A 21574-nucleotide genomic window follows, 5' to 3' on the forward strand; every position below is an offset into this window, starting at 1 on the left:
TGTTCTCACTTAGAACATAGCATCTAAGTTACTATCACATATGAAGGAAATACTTCCACCAAGAAACTTTTGAAGCCCAAGTTTTTCCACGGCTAGTTCCCTATGGGTATTATCCTATTAGATAAAGAATTATTTAAATCACTTATCTAGTAGGATTTACAAGAAAAATAACACTGAACCACTTCCGCTACTTAAGTTACTTAACACGTTTTTACCTTAATTTTAAATATTTCCAGAGATTAAAGAGTATTTCCTTGAATGGCACAGTTTTAGGTACCTGCTGTTTTTATATACAGTATATATATTTCTTTATAAATAAATGTGTAACTAGAAGATTGCACTCAGAAAATTACAATATGATGTTTCAACATGTTTGCAGCATGAAGTCTAACTGGAAGGAGTGCTCTTGTTTTCCATGCAGCAGTATATTGCAGATGCTTCCTACTTCCCATTTTCTTTTTGATTTTAAGAATGTGTTCACACAACCATTCTTCGAATTCCACACTCACAGCAAAACTTCGCCCATTCCACTGGATACCTTGTTCCACATTCATGGCAGAACTTTGATAAATGTACAGGTGAATTTCCTTCACTGCTTTTTGAACTTCCATTGACTGAGGATGTGCAGTCTCCACTGTCATACCCAATTTTACTGTCAGACCTGAAAATCCCCAGATAAAGAACATTCTATGTAACTCAGTTCAGTATAACTTGATGCAAAATTATTCTAATCCTTACAGTGAATTACTGCTACTGTTACTGTCACCTTAGACTTCCCTTTTATTTACAGTGGTATATCTTATGAGATATACAGTGGTATACCTTATACTCTACACAGTCTCCCCTACTTATCTCCAGATACTGACCTTCCCTGCAAGAAAACAAAAAAATGTGCCAAAAATCTATAACTAGTATCAAATATTTGATTTGCTAGTTAGATTAAATGGAGTGTTGGAAAACTTAAAACTTAGCTTGTCAAAACAAGAAAGGCTAAAATACAATACATCAATATGATTTTTATCTTACCCTTTTAAAAGGCAAATTTCTGTTCTTAGCATGCAATGTAATTAAATTTCAATTGAACCACTCATCATTTGATTCACTTATTTTTTAACACCTCTCCTAAGATGTTTTTGACGTTTCTAACAGTCTTGTTTGCACACCCAAGGCAGCTGATGACAAAGGTGTTCTCAGACAACAAATATACAAGATATATTCAGTATATTAAACACGCTAAATAATATTGACCATGAGTTATCTATTAACCACAGAGAACAATATTTTCTTTTGTAATAAGTACTTCCCTTTAATGAAGGTTCTATTGCTGACAAAATCCACAAAATTCAAACGTACCTTGAGTAACTGTCTGAATTGCTAGTTTTTCTTTTGTTTGTTAGAGCACCCGTGCTCATGGTTCTTGCCACACTAGGAGGGGTTGATGTCCGTGGTTTTGTTGCACCTCTAAAACAGAACAAACATCTGATGATTTACATATACACAGAAATATATACAAGAATATACATTTACAAATGATACAAAAGAAATGAGCTCAACAATCTATGCAACAATTAACTGCATGAAAAATATAACTTGTTTCCTACCAGGAGCAGACAAAAGAGCTCGGCATGAACTTGTATGGTTTGGACTGAATAAGACTTCAATCTTACAACGAGAAACAAAACAGAACAGCTCATCCCTTCTTGTTCATGTGTTTTACTTGCTTTCACACCAAAATACACGTAGATCCTGCAGTATTGGTGGTTTAGTATGTCCTAATATCCAACTTGACAAACTACAAGTCACTTTTTAGGACTGGCAGGGCTTTCAGAGAAATAGAGAGCAGTTGACCGCACATCTTAAAAGTAAAAAAAAAAAAAAATATAAAAAACCAAAAAAATGTAGAAGGAAGACCATATTCTCAATACTTTGTGATTAATATGAAATGAGTCACAAGACTTTTCTTCTCCATAGCCACAGACTTTATTTAGGATGCATACTTCTTAGATAATGGTGTTGATCCTCTTTCTTCAAAGCATAAATAATTACTTAAAATAGGAGGAAAGAAAGTCTATCCAGCTGGGCATTAGGACCTAATTTTTTTTTATAGCCTGTTCTTGAAATCAGCTTCAATAATATGACCACACTGCTATGAAAACTGCTTTCCTCAGACTCGAGGGTTTTATGAGAAGCCAGTGTGCAACAAATAGCACACTGTAAACATTCAGAATCTCTCACTACTTACTTGATGACTACTGAAACATCAGAATTCCCTGAAAAATCTGCACAGCACTAAGAAAGAGAGATTGGAAGGGGCATCCTTTTATCATCAGTAACCAAGGACAGAGTTTTTCATTACTATTCAAAAGAATTACTATTCACAGGGATTTCTTCTGCAGCAAGACTTTAATGACTGATACCTTGCACATGATCCACCAAGTTTTTCTGTTCTCATTCTTGGAACACCAATGCAGAAATGAAATTTAAGTTGGGACTGGCTCATGGACATTAAATTAAAGTAAGACTTCATTTTAAAAAATTGTCATCAAGAGCCCAGTTGGCAACAAAAATCCAGAAGTGATTTTTAATTTTTTCTTCCCTTCAGATGAATCTAACTGCTCATTTCAGAATAATAAATAACTTAGCGTTGGTTTGATTTTCGAAGTATATATAAGAAAATGCATTCAACTCCAGTAACTTCAAATGCAACATTGACACAACTGAGGAACAATGTAAGAACTCCTGAATTTTAGACATGTTGCATAAAACATTTCTTCTTCCACGTTTATGAGCATAGACTAAAGATGGCTTTTCTGCTTAAGTGGAAACACTTCAGGGGAAAAGTGATCAAATGATTCATTATGAAAGTTGAAATCAGGAACTAAATTTAAGATCAAATCAAATGATACTATATTTAACTAAAGTATTCAAGTTTAACAAGAATGGCTTCTACATGCAACAGGTAGAGTGGAACCATCAAAGATTCTGACTCACTGGGCAGAACACCAACCTCCTCCCTTAGTTTTCCTGTCTGCCCAACTTCTTCAGCAAGGAGATTCTAAAGATGGTTTTATAAAAAAATTAAAATAATAAAAATACTGTGCAGACTGAAAAGCACTACACAAATTATATCAGGATTAAACCTATTCAAAGTCATATCTTTTATCTTGGAATTCTGTAATGTCTGAAAATTCTAAATGTAACCTAAATTACACTGTTACAAGTATCTGCAACAGTATAGATGCTAAATTCTCTATTTTATGTTATTTCCCTCTTCTCATTTTACACTGAAGACCTTTGCTTTTAACTGAGAAAAATTCATTAGAGCTCAATAGGGGAAAGAACATTCTCTACCGCTACTTTGTTACGGAAGCTGGAAAAGGATATGAAGAAAAATTCAGCTGTAGACACAGAAATGGTATAGATCATCATGGATTAAGGATGATCAGACTATGATGTAAAGAACAGAATTGTGTCTCAGTTCCTGCTAAGTTATTTAAACCAACTTTTTTTTTCCACAAGTATTACTCAGTTTTCTTTGGATTTTCAACTTGGGACAAACATACTGCAATTAATAGCATTAATTTCTTAAACTGAAGTCTCTTCAGGGTGTACTTTGACTCAATCATTTTTAAACATCATACTAGGAGTCCTAGATATTTGTCAGAAATTAACATGAAAAATTAACCACTATTCTATCTTGTATTTCAACTGCTCAGTTCTCTAAAATATATGTATATACCCTCATCCCATTAGTTACTCCAAAAATTCACCTGATGTTTTAATGCTAAGTATATACTAGAGAAATTTCCCAGAAATCAGTGTCTTAAAAACACGACTGGCTAGAAACACTAGTGGCATCTAGTACAGAACAGAGGCCACTGACTGAACTAGGAGAAAAAAAAAAAAAAAGAAAATATTGAAAAGCCACATTGAAAGTGCACTGTCTACCCTGTCTGTTGAGGGAAGCAGAGTCCCACAGAGAGGTAAAACATCATTCATTAAAGGTTTAACATGACGTCTTGATTCTGAAATGTTTAAACATAGCTTTCTGCATAATTTCTGCAGACTCTTTTCCCCAAATAGTTTTCTAAGAATAAAAAAACCCAACCCAAACCTATTTTTAAACTAGAAAATTTAATATAAGTCTTATAATTAACTGCAATGTTTTCTGAGATTTTTGATGAGTAAATCAGCAGAAGTAGCAGGCTACCATGGTCTACAGCTTTATTTGTCCCAGATCTAGACACATAATGAGCATCAGGTTTCATGTATATTTGATGACAAATCTTCAAATTGCATCCTTAAGTTGCAATCTGGTCTCTAGAGACAGATGTTTTTCAAGAGAGTTGGATATTCCTGATTATCCTAACTTCTGCCACCACGGCTTGGTCTCTTCCAGTCTGTCCAACCTCTGCCACTTCTGTTTCCTTGCCTAGTTCCGTTGTGTTTTGGTGTGGTTTTTTGTTTGTTTGTTGGGTTTTTTTGGTTGGATTTTTTGTGTGTCTTGTTTTTGCAAGGTTATATAAATCCCTGTTCTAAGTTGTACCATGTGAAGTATTAATGGAGCCTGACAGCACATGAAGTTGTGTAACAATACCACCTTGAATTCTTAAAATCTGGACATACCTTTAAAGATGCTTATTATCCATTCTGAATTTCAAAAGAAGTAAGAATGAAGGTGATGTTGTACACCTAGTTGAATTACCACTGCTTGCAAAATGAAAATCTTTTTCTATTTGTGTATTTGCAATTTGGTTGGATTTTGCAATAAAATACTGAAGTATCAAGCTTGCTTCTTAGACAGGGTGTTTTCACATATTCTTGACAGTTATCACCGTCACCCACAACAGCTCATAGTTCTGTGTAAAATCATAAATAATTTCCTTATGACTAATGGCAGCAGCCAAAGCCCAGAAACCTTTGCCATAAACTGTGACCATCCACGTTGCTATACTGATTTCAACAACAGTTAGTAGCTATTCACATTTGTCAAATGCCGTTGGCACATAACATACTGAATAATCTCCTGCAAAGAAGGCAGATTTAATTCATAAGCTCAGTGGACATTCAAATAAGAACAGTGAAGTTACAAAGAGCAGAGTAAGTGCCTGTAGTCTCACAGAAGTTCTCTCAAGAAGAAAAATCGAATCACTGTGCTATGGATACGGGCTATCGTAAGCACTTTTAGTTGCTCAGACATTTTTTTCATCATCTTATCTTATAAAATGAAAAACTGATCTAATTTTTGATTGCTCACAGGACTTAAGAGCTCTAACCAAACATGCAAAGCAACCAAAAAAAAAAAAAAAATCATCCCAAACCAAACAAAAACCCTGTTAGTCTAAAATACCACCCTCCTTCATGCCTTTTGCTTCTTCAAATAGAAAACTAAGCTCAAATAACCTGGCCCTGTCTCAAAGATACTTCAGCTCCAGTTACTACAGTAAGAGATTTAGACACATTTCTACTATTTAAAGCACTACATTCCATGTATACGTCACATAATTTCTTACTAATTTCTCTTTTGCAATATGCTTTAAGGTATTGCTCATGAAGAATCAACCCAATTGAATTTGGCATGTCCCAGATTTAATCAAAGGGTTTGCTACTATATAGTATCTATTTCCTTTTTAAAAGACCGGCATACCCCTTCTTCCAAACTTATATCTTACAACTAGCTGAATATTCAAAAGTCTTTATATGAGATAAGTTGGACTTACTAAAATACTGTATATCTTATTACAAAGTCTGCCCTGTTTAAACTCTTGGACCACCACAGCTATTTTACAGAAGTAGGAGACAGGTAAGTATTTGGCTTTTGGAGAATAAAATTACTTTGTCATAAAATATCTGCCTGTAAGGCACTTGTATAGTTATCACGCTTAAATGCTTACTTTAGCTTTACATTATACAAATTCAGTTTTATCTCAGGTTTACAGAGGTAGAAGTTCATTACTCTTAGTTCATAATCAGTGACAAAAGAAGTCAAATCTTATAAAAGCCTTAATCTTTCCTGTTCTACTGTGAAGCTGTTTACTTAACATGAAACAGATGTTTATACTAATTATATTATATACTCTTCTCCCACAGCATTACATGGCAGACATCCTGGGTGACAGATATCTGCCAAGATCATACTTTTACTATTCCAATGCTTTACAGGAAGATTTCTGCAAAACAGATAAACCACATTGATTTGTAATACTTACTTCTTTATAGGCAACAACTCATTTGGTCTTTTGATGGTACTGTCTGTTTTTGTATCAGTGTCATAAAACCTTTGCACATCTCTTCCAGTTCGCAGTGGTAGGCCTAACTTGTCCATCTTACTACTAGAATATATAAAGGGGTACTCATAAGGAGATTGCTAGATTGCTATTCAAGTTATTGCAAAACAATTTAAAGTACTCACAATTAAATACTTACATTCCCAAAGAATCCTCATTGACTAAAATAATGTAGAAATCAGACTTTAATAATTCAGCAAACAAAGAAGTGGTTGTTACTTCGAAGAGGACAGGATTCATAGACTTATATTTGGATTAGGTTTCCAATACATACTTTTTCAAACAAAACAAAAAACTAATGTCAGTTATCCTCACCATCTGCACAATGCACTCACATTTGGCCTTTTTTATTTTAAGAATAGCTTTTATAACGTCAAACTTCTCAAGTAAAGGGGGTTCATAATTACAAGTCATGGTAACTTTATTAAGATGTCAGAAAATAACAGTGATGTAAGTAGAAGCCTCCTTGACTTCAGAATTAGCAAGAAGGAAAATTTTTCCTTTTTCATTTTTTTTGGTAAAGGCTGAACATTGTGCCCAGAGAGAATAACATGCTTTCCATTCTCTTTTCTTTTATGGAGATGAGAAAAGAACAGAGGAAAGCCTGAAAGAAAAACAACTTTGTTTTAGTATTAAAAAAAACCCACTCACAATAGACAGCACTATACACTTTTTTACTATTATGGGTAATATTTCCAAACCAAAAATAATAAACCAAAAATCAAATTTTAAAAGCAATAAAAACAAATAAAAAACTCCCATACCACCATCCCTCCCATATATCATCTTAAAGGAGACTTGTAGCTTTTCAGAAACCACAGCTTGTAATAGGAAAATTAGATCTTCAAGTTCTGCATTTCTATCATCTCAAATCATACAGTAAAACCTGCAAAAAGTCTATTATTATCTCCAGCCCTACCTCGATAATATAACAGAAATTTCATCTCAAGAAAAGCTCAGTAACTTCAGTCTGAACTGGAAAATGATGACACTTAAAATATTTTTATTGATCTTTCTGAAATTAAAGAACTGTAAAGAAACAAACCAGGCAAGACTGATGGAAATAGCTGGGTAGCTGAAGCTTAACTATTCTGTAACCTCCCCACCCCTAGAGGGAAATCATAAGGCAAAACCAAACAAGCAAAACCAATAAAACACATTCTCCCACCAAGAGAAATAATTTTTTACAATTACTGTGCAGTTTTCTGATTCTTATCATACAACCTTAATAAGCTACAATGCCAGGAAGGTAACAGCTAAATGTCAAGGAAGCATATTCTCTTCAATTTAGCTTTTAAAATAAAAGATATAACCATTTAAAAAAAAAAGTTCTTGTGCATCCCTGTATCTTCACAGCCATATCATACTACTTTTCATGCTCTTACAATATATCATATTAAAAAGCAAAGAACCTATCAAGTTTGCTATATAATTTGTCTTTTTCAGAAGCTTCTGGTGTGAATCTTGCAATCCACATTACATCTCAAAAGCATTAAATGATATCTCCCCACCCTCAGTTTTTTCCCCAACAGCTAATCTAAATCTTCCCTCTAAGTTTAAAGCCATTCCCCCTTATCTTGTCACTACACACCCTTGTAAAAAGCCCCTCTCCAGATTTCTTGTTGGCCCCTTTAGGTGCTGGAAGGCTGCAATAAGGTCTTTCTGAAGCCTTCTCTTCCCCAGGCTGAACAAGTCCACTCTCTCAGTCTGTCTTCAACCTCTGATCATCTTTGTGGCCCTCCTCTGGACTTCAACCTATCATGATTTTCTTACCTCTTTCCTAATCCTTAAACAATTTATCAACATGATCTATGAACTCCAGGCACCTACAGTGTAGAATACTGAAGACAGCAAGCTAGAAACAGTCATGATACTGCCAAAATAAAGAATTACAGGATTCTTCCACACTTAACAAACCCAAAAACCCTGAAACCGTCAGGTCTTTCATGTACTAATGAAAAAAAAAAAAAAGACAATCATATGAATCTTACTAAATGCAAAGAACATGAAGACAACTTCGTATTTACTAGATTTAAGTAGTTAAAGTCTTAATGAAAAGAATAAGATGTTTACAAAATATGTCTTTAAAGGCTAAACATGCTGTAAAGCAAATATACCAGTGGAATTTAAAATACTGGTTAGGTGTGCTATTCATATTGCATTTCATCTATAAGACAGTACTGGATGTGCCACTAATAGACATGATTCCCAGGAGGATTAACTTAGATCAGCTTAACACTAAACAATATATCTATCCCCAAAATAAAATAAAAATGACAAAGTAATTTCTAAGGGTTCATCTGTCATTCTCAAAAGCATCACATAATTTTCCAAGTCCATATTAAAAAAATCCAGCATTGTTCATAAATGAATCATGCATAGACATGCATGTCTATATCCATGCAGAAGATCCCTGATTGGCCACAAACAGCTGTGTCAAGTTCTGCTAGGCAAATAGTTTACACATGGGAGTGGAGTTTGCCTGTTTGCTTAGCCTTAGGATAAGAAGAACCTACCCAATTTTTTCTTCTGAAGACATGATTACTTCTGACAGTTTACTAGAACTGCCTTGCTACTCAAGAAATGCAAGACAAGGCAAAGCTTCATAGTCTTACGAAATATGTATCAACCTTAGGATCTTAACACAAGTCACTGTCAAAACCCCACAATTTAAGTAGAATTAATCTTCCTTTTCCCAGTTCTTCAACATCAAATAGCTTAAATCTTATTTTAATGCAAGCAAATGAAGGTTTTAGTACTTACTACAATACAGTCACATGCTACTTTTGCACTCTCACTTGCTTCTCTGGGACTCAGAAATAATGCCCTTTTGCTACACTTCCATTAATACTTATAATTGGCTGTGCTTACACTCTGTCCAGGCAGAAGATGACAATTCTCACAGCAGAGCTCAACTGACACATCCTATCTGTGTACAGAGTAACCATGACTAACACTAACCTAGCTTACACTGATGATGCTTTGATGTGCTCTCTCAGTAGCCCTTTACTTGGAGAGGAGAAGAGAAACCAAATTAAAAAAGGGTATAGTATAGCAAAAATTATTTACAACAAGGGAGTTCATAAAATTTGTTGCATTTCTGCTCACACAAAATAAAAATGTATACTGCAATACTGAAATTGAACTTCATATAAAATGAAGGTTAGGAATCTTTCCTTTACCGAACTAAATGCCTTAGATACCCAGGTCGTTATAGTCTTCACCTTTAACACGAATGCAGGAACTGCTTCATGTGTCCGCCCAACAGTTTCAGGCAGCAGTTCAAGAGTGCCACCTAAAGAGCAAGAGGGAAACTGCACGCTTCTATATTTTAATCACTTCTGGCTGTTACGTTAGCCAGAGGTAATCGTTTCTTGCCCCTTTGCATATGCATCACGGAGAACAGGTATCATGAGTCTATAGAAAGAAGCAGTGTCTGATTAAATTGCCTCCTCTCCCCCTCCAACATTAATCTTAATTCTACAATGGACTTGACACTCCTTTTTAAAGGCTGGCCTTCAAACAATACATGTGCAACACTGATCAGTAAATCAGTTTACTAACAACTCAGAAGTAAGAGCATGGCATCTTGCAGCATGAGCTCTGCCTGACTTAGGTGCAACAGAATCCCAGATCTCATGCTATGGCTTATCATTTTTACTGGTTAACTTGTAAACATAGCAAAAGAAATACATCTTGTTCCACCCTAATGAAGACTATTTTTATAGAATTTTAAAAATGCTTTTATTTTTTTAATAATTCTAGCTGCAATTAGCTATAACCTAAATTATAAGATGTTTTAATGTTTAAAATCTGTGTCACAACAGTACTAACTATTCTGCCTCTCTGACTTAGGATGTTGACTGTTAGTGTCTCAGTCCCTGATCTGATAGAATTTCTCAGGTATTTCAATGGAATTCTACGTATTTCCCCCTACACACCCTGAGGCTAAGAGGATTAAGGCCAAAATTGTCCCTAGTAACCGATTTAATGCAGCTAACTGCTCCTACACTTTTTTGCTTCAATGTAGCGCCTGACAAACCTCTTCTCAGAAATAAATACAAACTAGCTAGAAGAAAGACTGTTAGGTCTCACTGAGGAAAGACACATTTAAACAGCCATCTGTGAGAAGACTAAGGTATAACCAGCAAGGAATCAGAAGGACTGGTTGGCAAAGATGAGAACACGTTCTTAGAGCAGAAAAGTGAGAAGGACTGCAGGCAGAAACACACTTATCTGTACTCTTAAATATGTGAGGTTATAAGCCAAGCTACATTCACTGCCTCTCAGCAGAGCTCATTATCTCAGAGCTATGCCAACCAGAAGCCATCTATTTGTGGTTAACGTGTGTGAATAGAGAGAATTTGCACAAACATCTCTTCATATATTAACTATTTGGTTTGGTCATGTCACTATTCTTCCTCGAAGCTTCAGAAGAGGAAATGGAAGACTACAGAATACAAAGTCCCGTGAGCAACTGTCTAGTAAAATTGAGTAGAACTTCCATGTTAAGAAGTGAAGACCAAAACCTGTGCCCTCTCAAAAACCAATACAGACAACCAATACAGATTAAGAAACCAGTGCTTTCCTTTCTCAACAGGAAAAGGCCTTTCCTAGACAGCTGGGATTCACCACTGGTGTCAGAAACATGCCTTGAAATTATCTCCCCTGACTTTTTTTACTGTGGTTTGCAGACCTACTCTTTTTGCCACTCATCAGTAGGTATTAACTTCTGAAAAATGGAGAAGTAAGATATAAAAATCAGTCAGTGCATAACAGAGGGTGGGATTTTATGACAGTTGAAGCATAAATGCCTACAAACAATAGTGAAGCTGATCTGTAGACCAAAGGCTACTAGGACACTGGAGGGGAGGGAATAATATTAATAAATAAATAAATAAATAAGAAGAAGAAGAATAAACTGATAACCTCATGGACTCTGCCTCCAGTCTGTATCTGAAAGAGTGGGTAGAGCAAGGAGGGACAGAACTGCATCCTCATCTGTCATGGTATTAAGAGGTGCTGTAATTCATACTTGTGTGTAACTTTTAAGACTTAAGGGCAATAAACTAAAAATTCCTAGTTTTGTGTAATTAATAAAGCTGTCCATCCCCATGAGCTCTTTCAGATTGTCCTTCTTCCTCACAAACTTAAGCCATTGTTTTTCTCCACCTCATACAGCCTTCACCAATCTGACACTCATTTTTATAGGAATAAACCTTCTTCAATCACCAATGTTATAGCTGCAATCACTTTGTTGTATGTTTTCTCTCAGTGCTCCTCAAATTTCTGTAAAATTGCACTACTTTTCTTCAATCCCTTCATATATTTCTTCTTTGAGAATGCGAACTGACTACCCCCCAGCAAAGGATCAGTAACAGCCCTGATCATACCAGTACTTTTGTTGAACTCTAATTACATACAACTACCATTTTTTGTCGCTGTTGTAGAGCACTGATTTCCATTGCCTTATTTGCACTTGTTCATTTGTTGTCTCTTGAGTATTTTAAGACAGGAAAGGGAAGAGGGAAAGTATCCACCCTTCTGTGCTAAGAGGGAAGATCCTGTCACAATTGGCTTGTGGTCTGTGGCACAGACCTCTTTTTTAATTTCCATGAATTGCAGGAAATTATGCCTAGTGTTTCCTCCTTCAAGTTTCTTCGCTTTTACAAAAAGAAAAAAATACAGCTCCAACCATTTCTGCATATTCTATAACTTTTAAATATACTTTCTATCTATTTTTCTCACTTGACCTCCTTTGCTGTTATTTTAACATTAGAAAATGTATCTTCACCTACTTCTATGTTCCTTAAACACTGTGTTCATAAATTAAGAATAAATTCTTAACACTGCACTTCTGAAGCTCACAGAAAAAAAAAAACAAAACCAAACAAACAAAACCCAAAAAACAAATGTAAGTGAAATAGACCACAAAGACCTCCAGAACTAGCACAACATAAACATGAAATTAAATGTAAATGACAACATTAAATGGAAACTTACCCTGCTTGTGAGTTCACCATTCCAAATGGGTTTTTATGAGCTGGTGACAATGTCTGAATTTTGCTCCCACTGGATCCAGGTGAAGATAGTGCTTTACTTGAAGAGGCACCTTGCAGTTGGAAGTAAGCATGGAAATACAAGATAATATAAGATTTTGCTGCTGGGATGATACAACTCACTATATTTTTTTAATATAAAAATTCAAACCAAGAATTTTAGAAATATCAAGATATGAACAAGCATCAAGATACTAGGAAAAAGCAAGTATGTTTCCAGAAATCTACAGAATATATGCAACTGAGTTGCATATGTTCTGTTTCATTAGAATACTCTATCATAATAAAAACACCATTAAACCTCAATTACTTTCTTTAGAAAGAAAAAGGAAGGAATGTCAAAGTGTGTACAGACAGAACATGTCTGATATCTCATAATATCTGAAATCAGAATAAGACCAGTGTTTGCACAGTTATAATATACATGGCTTGTATGTTCATGATCAGAACCATATTCAGCATACAAATTAGTTACAGAATTAAGCAACAGAAAAATACCAGGTGAGAGATTAGTATTCAATAAAATTATGCATTACTACACAGAATGCTTTTGCAGGTTCATTTCAGAAAAGAAAAATAATTTGACCTCATAAATAAAACAGGAGGTCATCCTGTATGCTTAAGAACCTCACTGGATAGATGCCAATCAGTGCCCACTTCCAATTTCAATGTTTTGAATGCCCACTGCATCAATTTCAACAATAAAGTATGTATGTAAGTTAAAACAAGAAATATCAGGTCACAAACCCATTGGTTAAATTAAGAATTGTATTATGAAAAACAGACACCGTCTTACACTCGTGTAGCACTGAACTCCTATGAAGTTTTTACTTCATCAGTTCAAATCACTGGGCAATGCTGTAGAAATCCTTCCAGATATTAAAATCATACTACTTTTACTGCATAGGTTGAGAACAAATATTTGGAAAGGAACTGGAAAATCCGTAACATTCATTTCATACCTACAACGGTTTTGCTAACACCACTTGGCTGTGGTAAGCGTGATGATGATGGTGGTGTTGATCCTACAGAAGGCATCTTCTTAACTGCAGGTGGTTTGTACTGTAACAAAATACAACCTAGAAATTTAAGCAATTAAATCAAACTATCTATACAACACAATAGGTAGTTATATCAGGTATTGTGGGAAAACAGGTAACTATCACCTACTGAGTAAACTGCTTCTGGTACAGTGTCATGCAAATCGTTTCCACTAGTCTGCTTTCTTATACATACAGATGATACTAGTAAGAAAGATTATCTCAATGGTTATGTATTTTTTATTTAACACTATGTCTATTTTCTGCTTTTCTCATCTTTTCCCATAGCTGCTCATGAGATTAACATTATCACCTCATTACCAGTTAATTTTAAAAAGAATACTCAAGGGCAGGATTATTTTTGTCTGTCAAATTTTACTTTCACCTGTGTTCTCTGGACCACTCCCAGCACTGATTCAGAATACACTCCAAGAATCACTGAAGAACTGCTATTGTCTATTTAATTCTCCCCAGCTTCCATTAAAAAAATGTACTACCACCTATGAAAACACACATACTCTTTAACCCTTCATTTATTTCCATTGTAAGTTAGCTACTGCAGCTCTTACCTTAATATGCCTGAATTCCTAAGTTTCTTACTAGCCAAAATATTGCTGCCACTTGTCCAGCAATAGGACATGTACCTTTGTCCACTTCAGGAACAGTCCTGAATTGGATTCACAAGACTTGCACAACAGAAATTCAGCTTTTTTACTTTTTTAACAAATACTGTGCCTCTACTTCCTGCTGCTACCCTTACCTGTTATTTTCACAAGTCTCTGAATTACACTTATGACTGGTTTTGGTTTTGCAACTGCTGCCATCTGATTTATGGATCTCTGCAACTCTCATAAGAAAAAAAGTCTAGCACAAATAATAGCATTACAGAATAAAATAGTTAATTACATTTAAGAGCAATACACCATTTAACAAGCTTGATCTGATGTTGAATGCAATCTACAAGTTAAGGAAAATGTTATTGTTCACCTGTGTTCGAGTAGGAAGCTTCCCTTTGGTATCAGCTGCCAATTTCCCCTTATTAGTAATACGTGCTGCTTGTTCCTTACAGAAATTGATGTGTCTGTCAGCTGCATTTTCATTAAATCTCCTCTGACAATAAGGACACTGAATGTAATCTTAAAAACAAAAAACTAACATTAATAAAACGTTTTTAAAAAGAAACTGTTTTAAAGACCAGCCCCACCCCCAGAGAAAACTAAAGCCTCTTGAATCTGAAAATGAAAAATACAGATTGCTGGGGAAAAGAATATTGTCCACATGTAACACAAAAGATGTTTCTTGTTTGATGGATAAGAATGAGAAGAGTGGCTGAAGATCAGAAATAATCTAAGCAAAATCAGAAACACTTTAAAAGATACTATTCAGCAGAGAAAGTGGCCAACGAGGTATATGGACATAGCAAGGTTATTAACTGGAAGGAAGTGAAGAGTAGAGACTGAAGAAAAAAAACAAGCAAAACTAAAACTAGAAAGCAAAAAAGCACCACCAAAATACCCCCACATCATAAACACAGTTCAGTTTGTTCAAGATATGAAAATGCATTAAAACCTTTCCCATACAAATAGCAAAAGACAACAAAATCTGTTTCCTCTACCAATTTTGAAAGGACTAAGAAATACTAACTGCAATACTGGAAATCATAATTAAAGAAAAAAATAATCAGGAAAAGAAAAATAAAAATCAGAGGAAATCCTGCCCAAATTAGGAGATAACTACAGAGACATGCAAAACAGGGCAACTGGTGGCTACTTTTCACAATTAATTTAGACACATTACAAACAGTACTACTTGCAGGAACTAATTGGGAAAAAAACCAGAAAGGCTATAGAAGTGTTTAAAATACTATAAGATCCCTCATCCATATGCTCAGTGTATACCCCTTAAGATATACACTGCCCTTGGAAAGTAAAGTGTTTGGGCTGCAGCTTCAGACAGACATTTTAGTGTTTAGAGATATGGATGCTCAATTCCCTAGATTACAGTATTCAAAATCATGAACCATGTAAACATCAACTTCAGAAGCACTGGACACTGGCAAAGCAGATTAAATCAGCATGTTCCTAGGTGATTTTAGAAACATATCGAAGAAAATGAGGATTCAACAGTCACTGCCTCCAATATTACATTTAGATATTATACAATCCAAAATAAAATTTGGATTGCATTTCACTACAAATGCAGCAGATCTGGCTTAATTACTTATCCTTTTAAGTTAGTTATTAACTATTTTGAGTAAGTCAAATGACATAGTGGCCACCAAACCATGAACTGTGACCCAAAAAGTGTGAGCAAAGGACACAGGAAGAACAGAGGAATCCTTCAGAGAAGTGACAGCATGGGAATCTCATGTGGTAACAATGAGGATTTTTTATTTATTTTACACAGAACTCCACTATCATCAGAAACTCAAACATAAAACTATACCTGAAGAGATAGATAGGGCCAAAGTTAAAATAAAATGAAAATAGAATAAAAACCAGAATAGATGAATAAAGCAGCTACGGAAGCCCCTACTTAATAAGAAAAGACATTTCTAGCTGGCATACAGCTCAATTCCCACAGAAGAATTTCAAAGCCCACTTAAGTAAATGGATCAGACTGTAGAGAATTAATATAGACTTTTTTAAGAATCAGGGATTGTATCTTCCTCATTTTGTAAACTACTTAGCACCAGTCAGCCACCTGGCTATCTGGAAGTACTGTTTGTACAAAAGAACTGCTAGGATTCAATATAAGCTCTATAAAATACAAAACAATCAAAACAAAGTGCAGTATACATATGCAGTCAAGTTCAGTGCAAATGGGGTGACCTAAGGTCCTTGTTATTATCATGAGGCTATTCCACACTTCTAAAGAAAACATGGGAGATCAAAGAACCAGCAATATTGCTTGTTTGCAAACTGAAAGCATGTGATGAAGTAGGTAATATTAATACAGAACTCTTTCCTTTTACAGAAAAAAAAAAAAAAAAAGAGCAGTTAGTTCGAAATCTGCATAGCAAAGTCAGCTGAGTAGGAAAGGATGGATACACTCCACGATACCATGCATAATTCTCCTTCACTCCTACATGTAAAGTGGAAAAGGAGCAACAGTAGCTGTCCCTGTGCTATTTTTGTTTGGTTCTATTTGTGAGAAGAGAATCCACTGATTAATTCATCCATGTTCTCTTCATTTCTGGTTCATTCCTCCTGAGTTTTACCCACTGTAGCAGGATGAAGTCAAGAAACTAAAACCTGTAAACTCAGCTTGGAAAAAGTAGAAAACAGAAGGAAGAAACAGAAGCACAATATCTTTCTCTTCCCTTTACTTCGTATCTGCTTTCAAGTGGGCTGAATAGAGTTACTTCCCTCACTTAAAACTCACTGTGATCTCTGGAACCAAGGGAGCACCATTTTAGTAGGTTTTCCAAGCTAGATTTAGTTTTGGGCATTTCTGCCTAGACTATTAATGATCCTTTCCATGATCAAGCCTTATATTTCTTATCCACAGCATTAGCTATTGGCTTTATTTTACTTTAAAATGCATATGGCATTTCAAGATAGCATGTGTGAATGCTGAATATTATGACTTCACTTCTTACTATGAATTCACAATCACAATCTGAATAACAGGCTAATTTTTTCCTGCAGAGAAACAAGGTAGGGAACACTCCCATCCTCACTTGACCACAGGCAGAAGCAAAACACATGTTTTTTTCTTGTTTTCCCAGTCCTTCTGAAAATAGCCATTGAGCTGATCACATAGTTAGCTCTCAGGACAAGAGGAAGAAATACATTCTCCAATCTATTATAACATCTCAGAAGTTAACTGAAAAGTGTATTTCTTACTCACTCACTTCAGACTGTATCAACACTTTATCCAGCCTCAGTTCTGACGGCACCCTTATTAATATAAATTCCACACATCTCATATCCAAAATGCAAGTATCTCCCTTATGAGGAAGGATCACATACACACTAGAGCATGCACTATATACATGAAACTAAATGTGAGTTCAGCAAGAAATGGAGAGACTATATTGAAAGAACATAGCCAACGTGCACTCCTACAATGTAAAGAGGCTATAAATAGTGTGTCCAACATCAGCAGCTAATTAAGAAGGCAGTCTGCTCTTCCTGAGCAGTTCCACTGTTACGGACAGAAACAAAGTGTTGAAACTGTTTGTTCAGCGTATGGATTGTAAGACAGTAGCAAGCTGCAAGTTGCCCTTAACTATCTCTTGATTCATTAAAACGAAGTCATGGGCTACACAGGATGGTAGCTAGCCAGACCCACACTCACAAACCAGCATCTGCATAAAAATAATCAAATAGTTACCTTCAAGAGCTTGTGATTATTGTATTCCAAGAAATTCTTTCCAATTCAAATTTTTATAAACTAAGGGGGCGGGGGGGCGGAAATCTCTAAAGAATGGGATTGTTTTACATACCAGGATCATATGATGGCGGAGGCGGTGGAGGGAGTTTTCCACCATCTTTAAGATTAAGTCCTTTGGCTGCTCGTATAGTAGCTATAAATTCCTCGTGCTTTCGTCTCCAGTTGGAAGGTTTTTTGGGTGGTTCTGGCTAAGAAGCCAAAAAAGAAAGAGCTTTACATGTCTGAAGCTCTTACTTCAAGCTGAATATGTGCCTTATTTTAGTATACAACATTACAGTTCAATTTCTTCTAGATCCTAGTTTATCTAATTATCAGAAATCACCAGCAGAAATAAGCCTTATTATAATGCATACATAGTTTGCTTAAAATGTTCATATGCAGAGTAAATAATATACCCGTGGCTTCAGAGGTTTTACTGTGGGAATGTCAGTTCCTTCTGCTCTCTGTCGGCTGGAATCAAATGTCTTCCTTTTCTTGGCAGAAGTTTTTTGGCAAATGGGTCCATGCTTTTTCTATAAGCAGAAGAAAACCAAAAAGAAGAATATAGAACTTAGCTTTGAAAACGTAAGTTATTAACATGTTCTTTCCCTCTTTCTCAATATGCCAATAAGCAAACAAGGCCCAACTCCTGATAAATCAGATCAGACTGCTTTCACTCAAACATTACTTTCAAAGCAGAACTACTTGAATTCATTACTGCATATACATGGACACAAAAATTTGGGTGATGAAAAATAGGGAGCATCTGTATTTGCTCCCTGCAAATAAAAAAACCTGATAGTAGGTAAGCAGCATTTGCATTGAGTGCTGTCTGATATCCACATTCATATTTAAGGACAGTCCAATTTCTATTAAGACTGAAAACCACAGTATTTTGAAGACAGCTAACAAAACACTTCATTTACTAGCTGAGACTACTTAATGCCAGGGCTTACATCTGCACAGGCAAGCAATAATTCTGTGACCCTAGAGAGATGCTTTTAGAAGCATGTATTTTCATAAAGTCATGGGAAGCTGAAATAAAATTAACCTCCTTCTAAGGAGCTTCAAAATTGAAACAAGTGGAATCGATAATTATTTGAGGGGGAAAAAAACCCAACCCAAACAACAAACTAATAAGCCCACAAACAAAAAAAACCCTAAATACCAAAACCCAAGCATCATTTGGTTTCTACTTTATTTAGCTACAGTGACCATTGCTTAACTCTCCTAACAACTTATCAGATCTAAAAGCCAACAGTGCTCACTCACACCACTTACCAGTGCTGCTGGGAAGAAAGTCCTTCCACAAATCCTACATGGCAACAGATCTCCAGTTTGCACTGTAACCTCATCTTAAAACAAACAAACAAACAAAACCATACTTATTTGCTTTAATTCAGGATAAAAATTTCTTCCTAGATTGCTAACCTCATATACTTCACAAAAGTAACAGTTGTTACTGTAAAAGTATACATTCTTTGAACTGTGCAGAGATCAAAAAGGAAAATGTGAGAGAAACAGTGCTGTTGTCACATAATTGGGGATGGGATTTTGCAATATTAAGGCTTTACAATATTAGAGCTCTAAGATCAGTAACGAGGCTTTGAAATATTAAGATTTTTCAGTACTGGGGCTAAGTTACTAAGGGAACAAAACAAAGGCTTTCAGATACCATAACTTAGAAAGACACACTCTGTGGTTAAAGACAATATCATCTCTGGACGAAAGATACACTCCGTGGTTAAAAAGAATACTGTCTTTGTACAACCTATGAAACTAGGCAGGTGCAGGCAGGTTAAACAGTAAGTTGGGGTACCACATGTCTGCCACACAGTTATGAAACTGAACTATAAAAGGAGATAAATAACTAAGAGGAAGGGGTGTACAAAATCGAATAAGGGGAGATGTAAACAGAGGCTGGACAGTTAACATGTAGGTTATACACATTGGATAGGCTGTAAACCTTGGAGTACCCAACCAATGGGGAAACGAGGGAACTTGCAGACGGGATAGGAAATAGAAATCATAGTTCTGCTTTTTCTGTGTGTGCCTACTTGCTAGGACAACCGTTTTTGCAAAAAGCTATTAATAAATAGCTGCTTCACTGCTGTGTCTACCCTGAGCTTAAGTTTTTAGCTAGAGACCATTTCTCACAAAAAGATGATACACAATTTATATGCCCAGTAACGTGTCACCATTAATTCTGCTAATTTACAATACAAAACACTGCACCTTTAAAAGAATGCCTGTATGTCAATATGCAAACAAGAAATTCACTGTAAGTCACAGTGACAGCCCAAATACATACCAATAATGGTATTTACTGGGTATTTCTGTGTCTTTGGAAAAGAATCATCTGTTACAGTATCAGTCATCCCATCACTTATTTTTCTTTAAGTTAAACTATTCCACTTTCTCTTGAAAAGAAAAAAAATCTTTAATGCTATTTCTACACTATTTTATGCAGATTATTACTGACAGTTTACAAAAGCATTTCTGATGTTGCTATTCAAGCACTGGTAAAAAAACCATAAATGGAATACTTGACATACAACAGATTCACAGAACCAGATAAAAGACCAACAAATCAAAATATCCGAGACTACGCAAGCAAATATATTCATATAGTATGCATTATGCAATGGAGTCATGGAAGAGACTAAAAACTCTACAGGCTCTCCCAATAACTGGCATCTATTGTATTTAGTACTGCACCAGAGGGATAACTAGGTTATTTTTATATCACATACTGTCCATATTGGGTTCAGCTGTAACAGTTATTTTTCTCCTTCCTAGTAGCTGCTGCAGCGCTGTATTTCAGCTTTAGCCCCAAAACAGTGCTGATACTGCACCGATGTTTCAGTTGTTAAGCATTGCTTACCCTGATCAAGGATGTTCCAGTCTCTCATGCTCTGCCAGTGAGGAGGGGCACAAGAAACCAGGACAAAGCAGTCAGGACACCTGACTCAAACTGGCCAAAGGGGTATTCCATACCACAGTACATCATGCCCAGTATATAAACTGGGAGGAGTTACCCAGAAGGGTGAGATCACTGCTCAGGTCAGGCTGGGTATCAGCCAGTGCATGGTGAGGAATTGTATTGTGCGTCAATTGTGTTTATTGTTTTGTACTGTTTTTCCGCTTTTTTAGTTTTATATTCTCACCACTTGTTATTTCCATTATTATTATTATTATTATTAATAATCATCATAATAGTTTTATATTATACTTTTGTTATTGGACTGTTCTTATCTCAGCCAGTGAGGTTTACATTCTTTTGATGTTCCTCCCCATCCCTCCTGGGATGGAGAGAGAAAGGGGGACTGAGTCAGCAGCTGCATGGTTCTGAGTTACCAACTGGGATTAAAACACAACACATATGCATCAATAAAGAGGCAGTAAATTTGGATTAAGTTTGAGACCTACTAGTTGGTTTCTCTGTACTCAGCCTAACTACTGTAAACAAGTTAACAATACAAAGCTAAAACAAAACCACATTGAATTTAGGCAAACTAGTGGCTTAAACTAATGAAGTTATGAACACAGCAACATTCAATGATCGTTCATCAGGGCTTTTTCCCAGTTCCCCAGTGGAAAACAATTTTCCATCTAAACATACATACTTTTCAATGAAGTGCAAGATCAGTCCTAAAGAAAATGGTTAATTTAACAAAATGTTTTATGGCAAACAAATGTAGATTCAGGCAGTCATGATTCCCACTGAAAACCTTTTATTCTAAATGTAACCATTAAAACTGAGTGAGATTTCTATTATCAATATGTAACGATTAGGTCTGTTTCTGAATTT

The 21574-nt window shown here is 35.5% G+C and overlaps 1 protein-coding gene across 1 annotated transcript; it reads right to left on the reverse strand.

The window, feature by feature from the left end:
* Positions 1–477: 477 nt before the first annotated feature.
* Positions 478–20523, reverse strand: ZC2HC1A (zinc finger, C2HC-type containing 1A). Its single transcript, XM_010023262.1, has 10 exons — positions 20517–20523; positions 19045–19118; positions 18180–18296; positions 17837–17972; positions 14374–14522; positions 13884–13886; positions 13309–13408; positions 12291–12399; positions 1354–1461; positions 478–661 (listed from the first exon to the last, which is right to left on the reverse strand). The coding sequence occupies exons 1-10, from the start codon at positions 20521–20523 to the stop codon at positions 478–480; spliced, it is 987 nt and encodes a 328-aa protein (XP_010021564.1).
* Between the last annotated feature and the right edge of the window lie 1051 nt (positions 20524–21574).

The sequence above is a fragment of the Nestor notabilis genome, unplaced genomic scaffold (genome assembly GCF_000696875.1).
Source record: "Nestor notabilis isolate BGI_N333 unplaced genomic scaffold, ASM69687v1 scaffold16130, whole genome shotgun sequence".
Classification (NCBI taxonomy): domain Eukaryota; kingdom Metazoa; phylum Chordata; class Aves; order Psittaciformes; family Psittacidae; genus Nestor; species Nestor notabilis.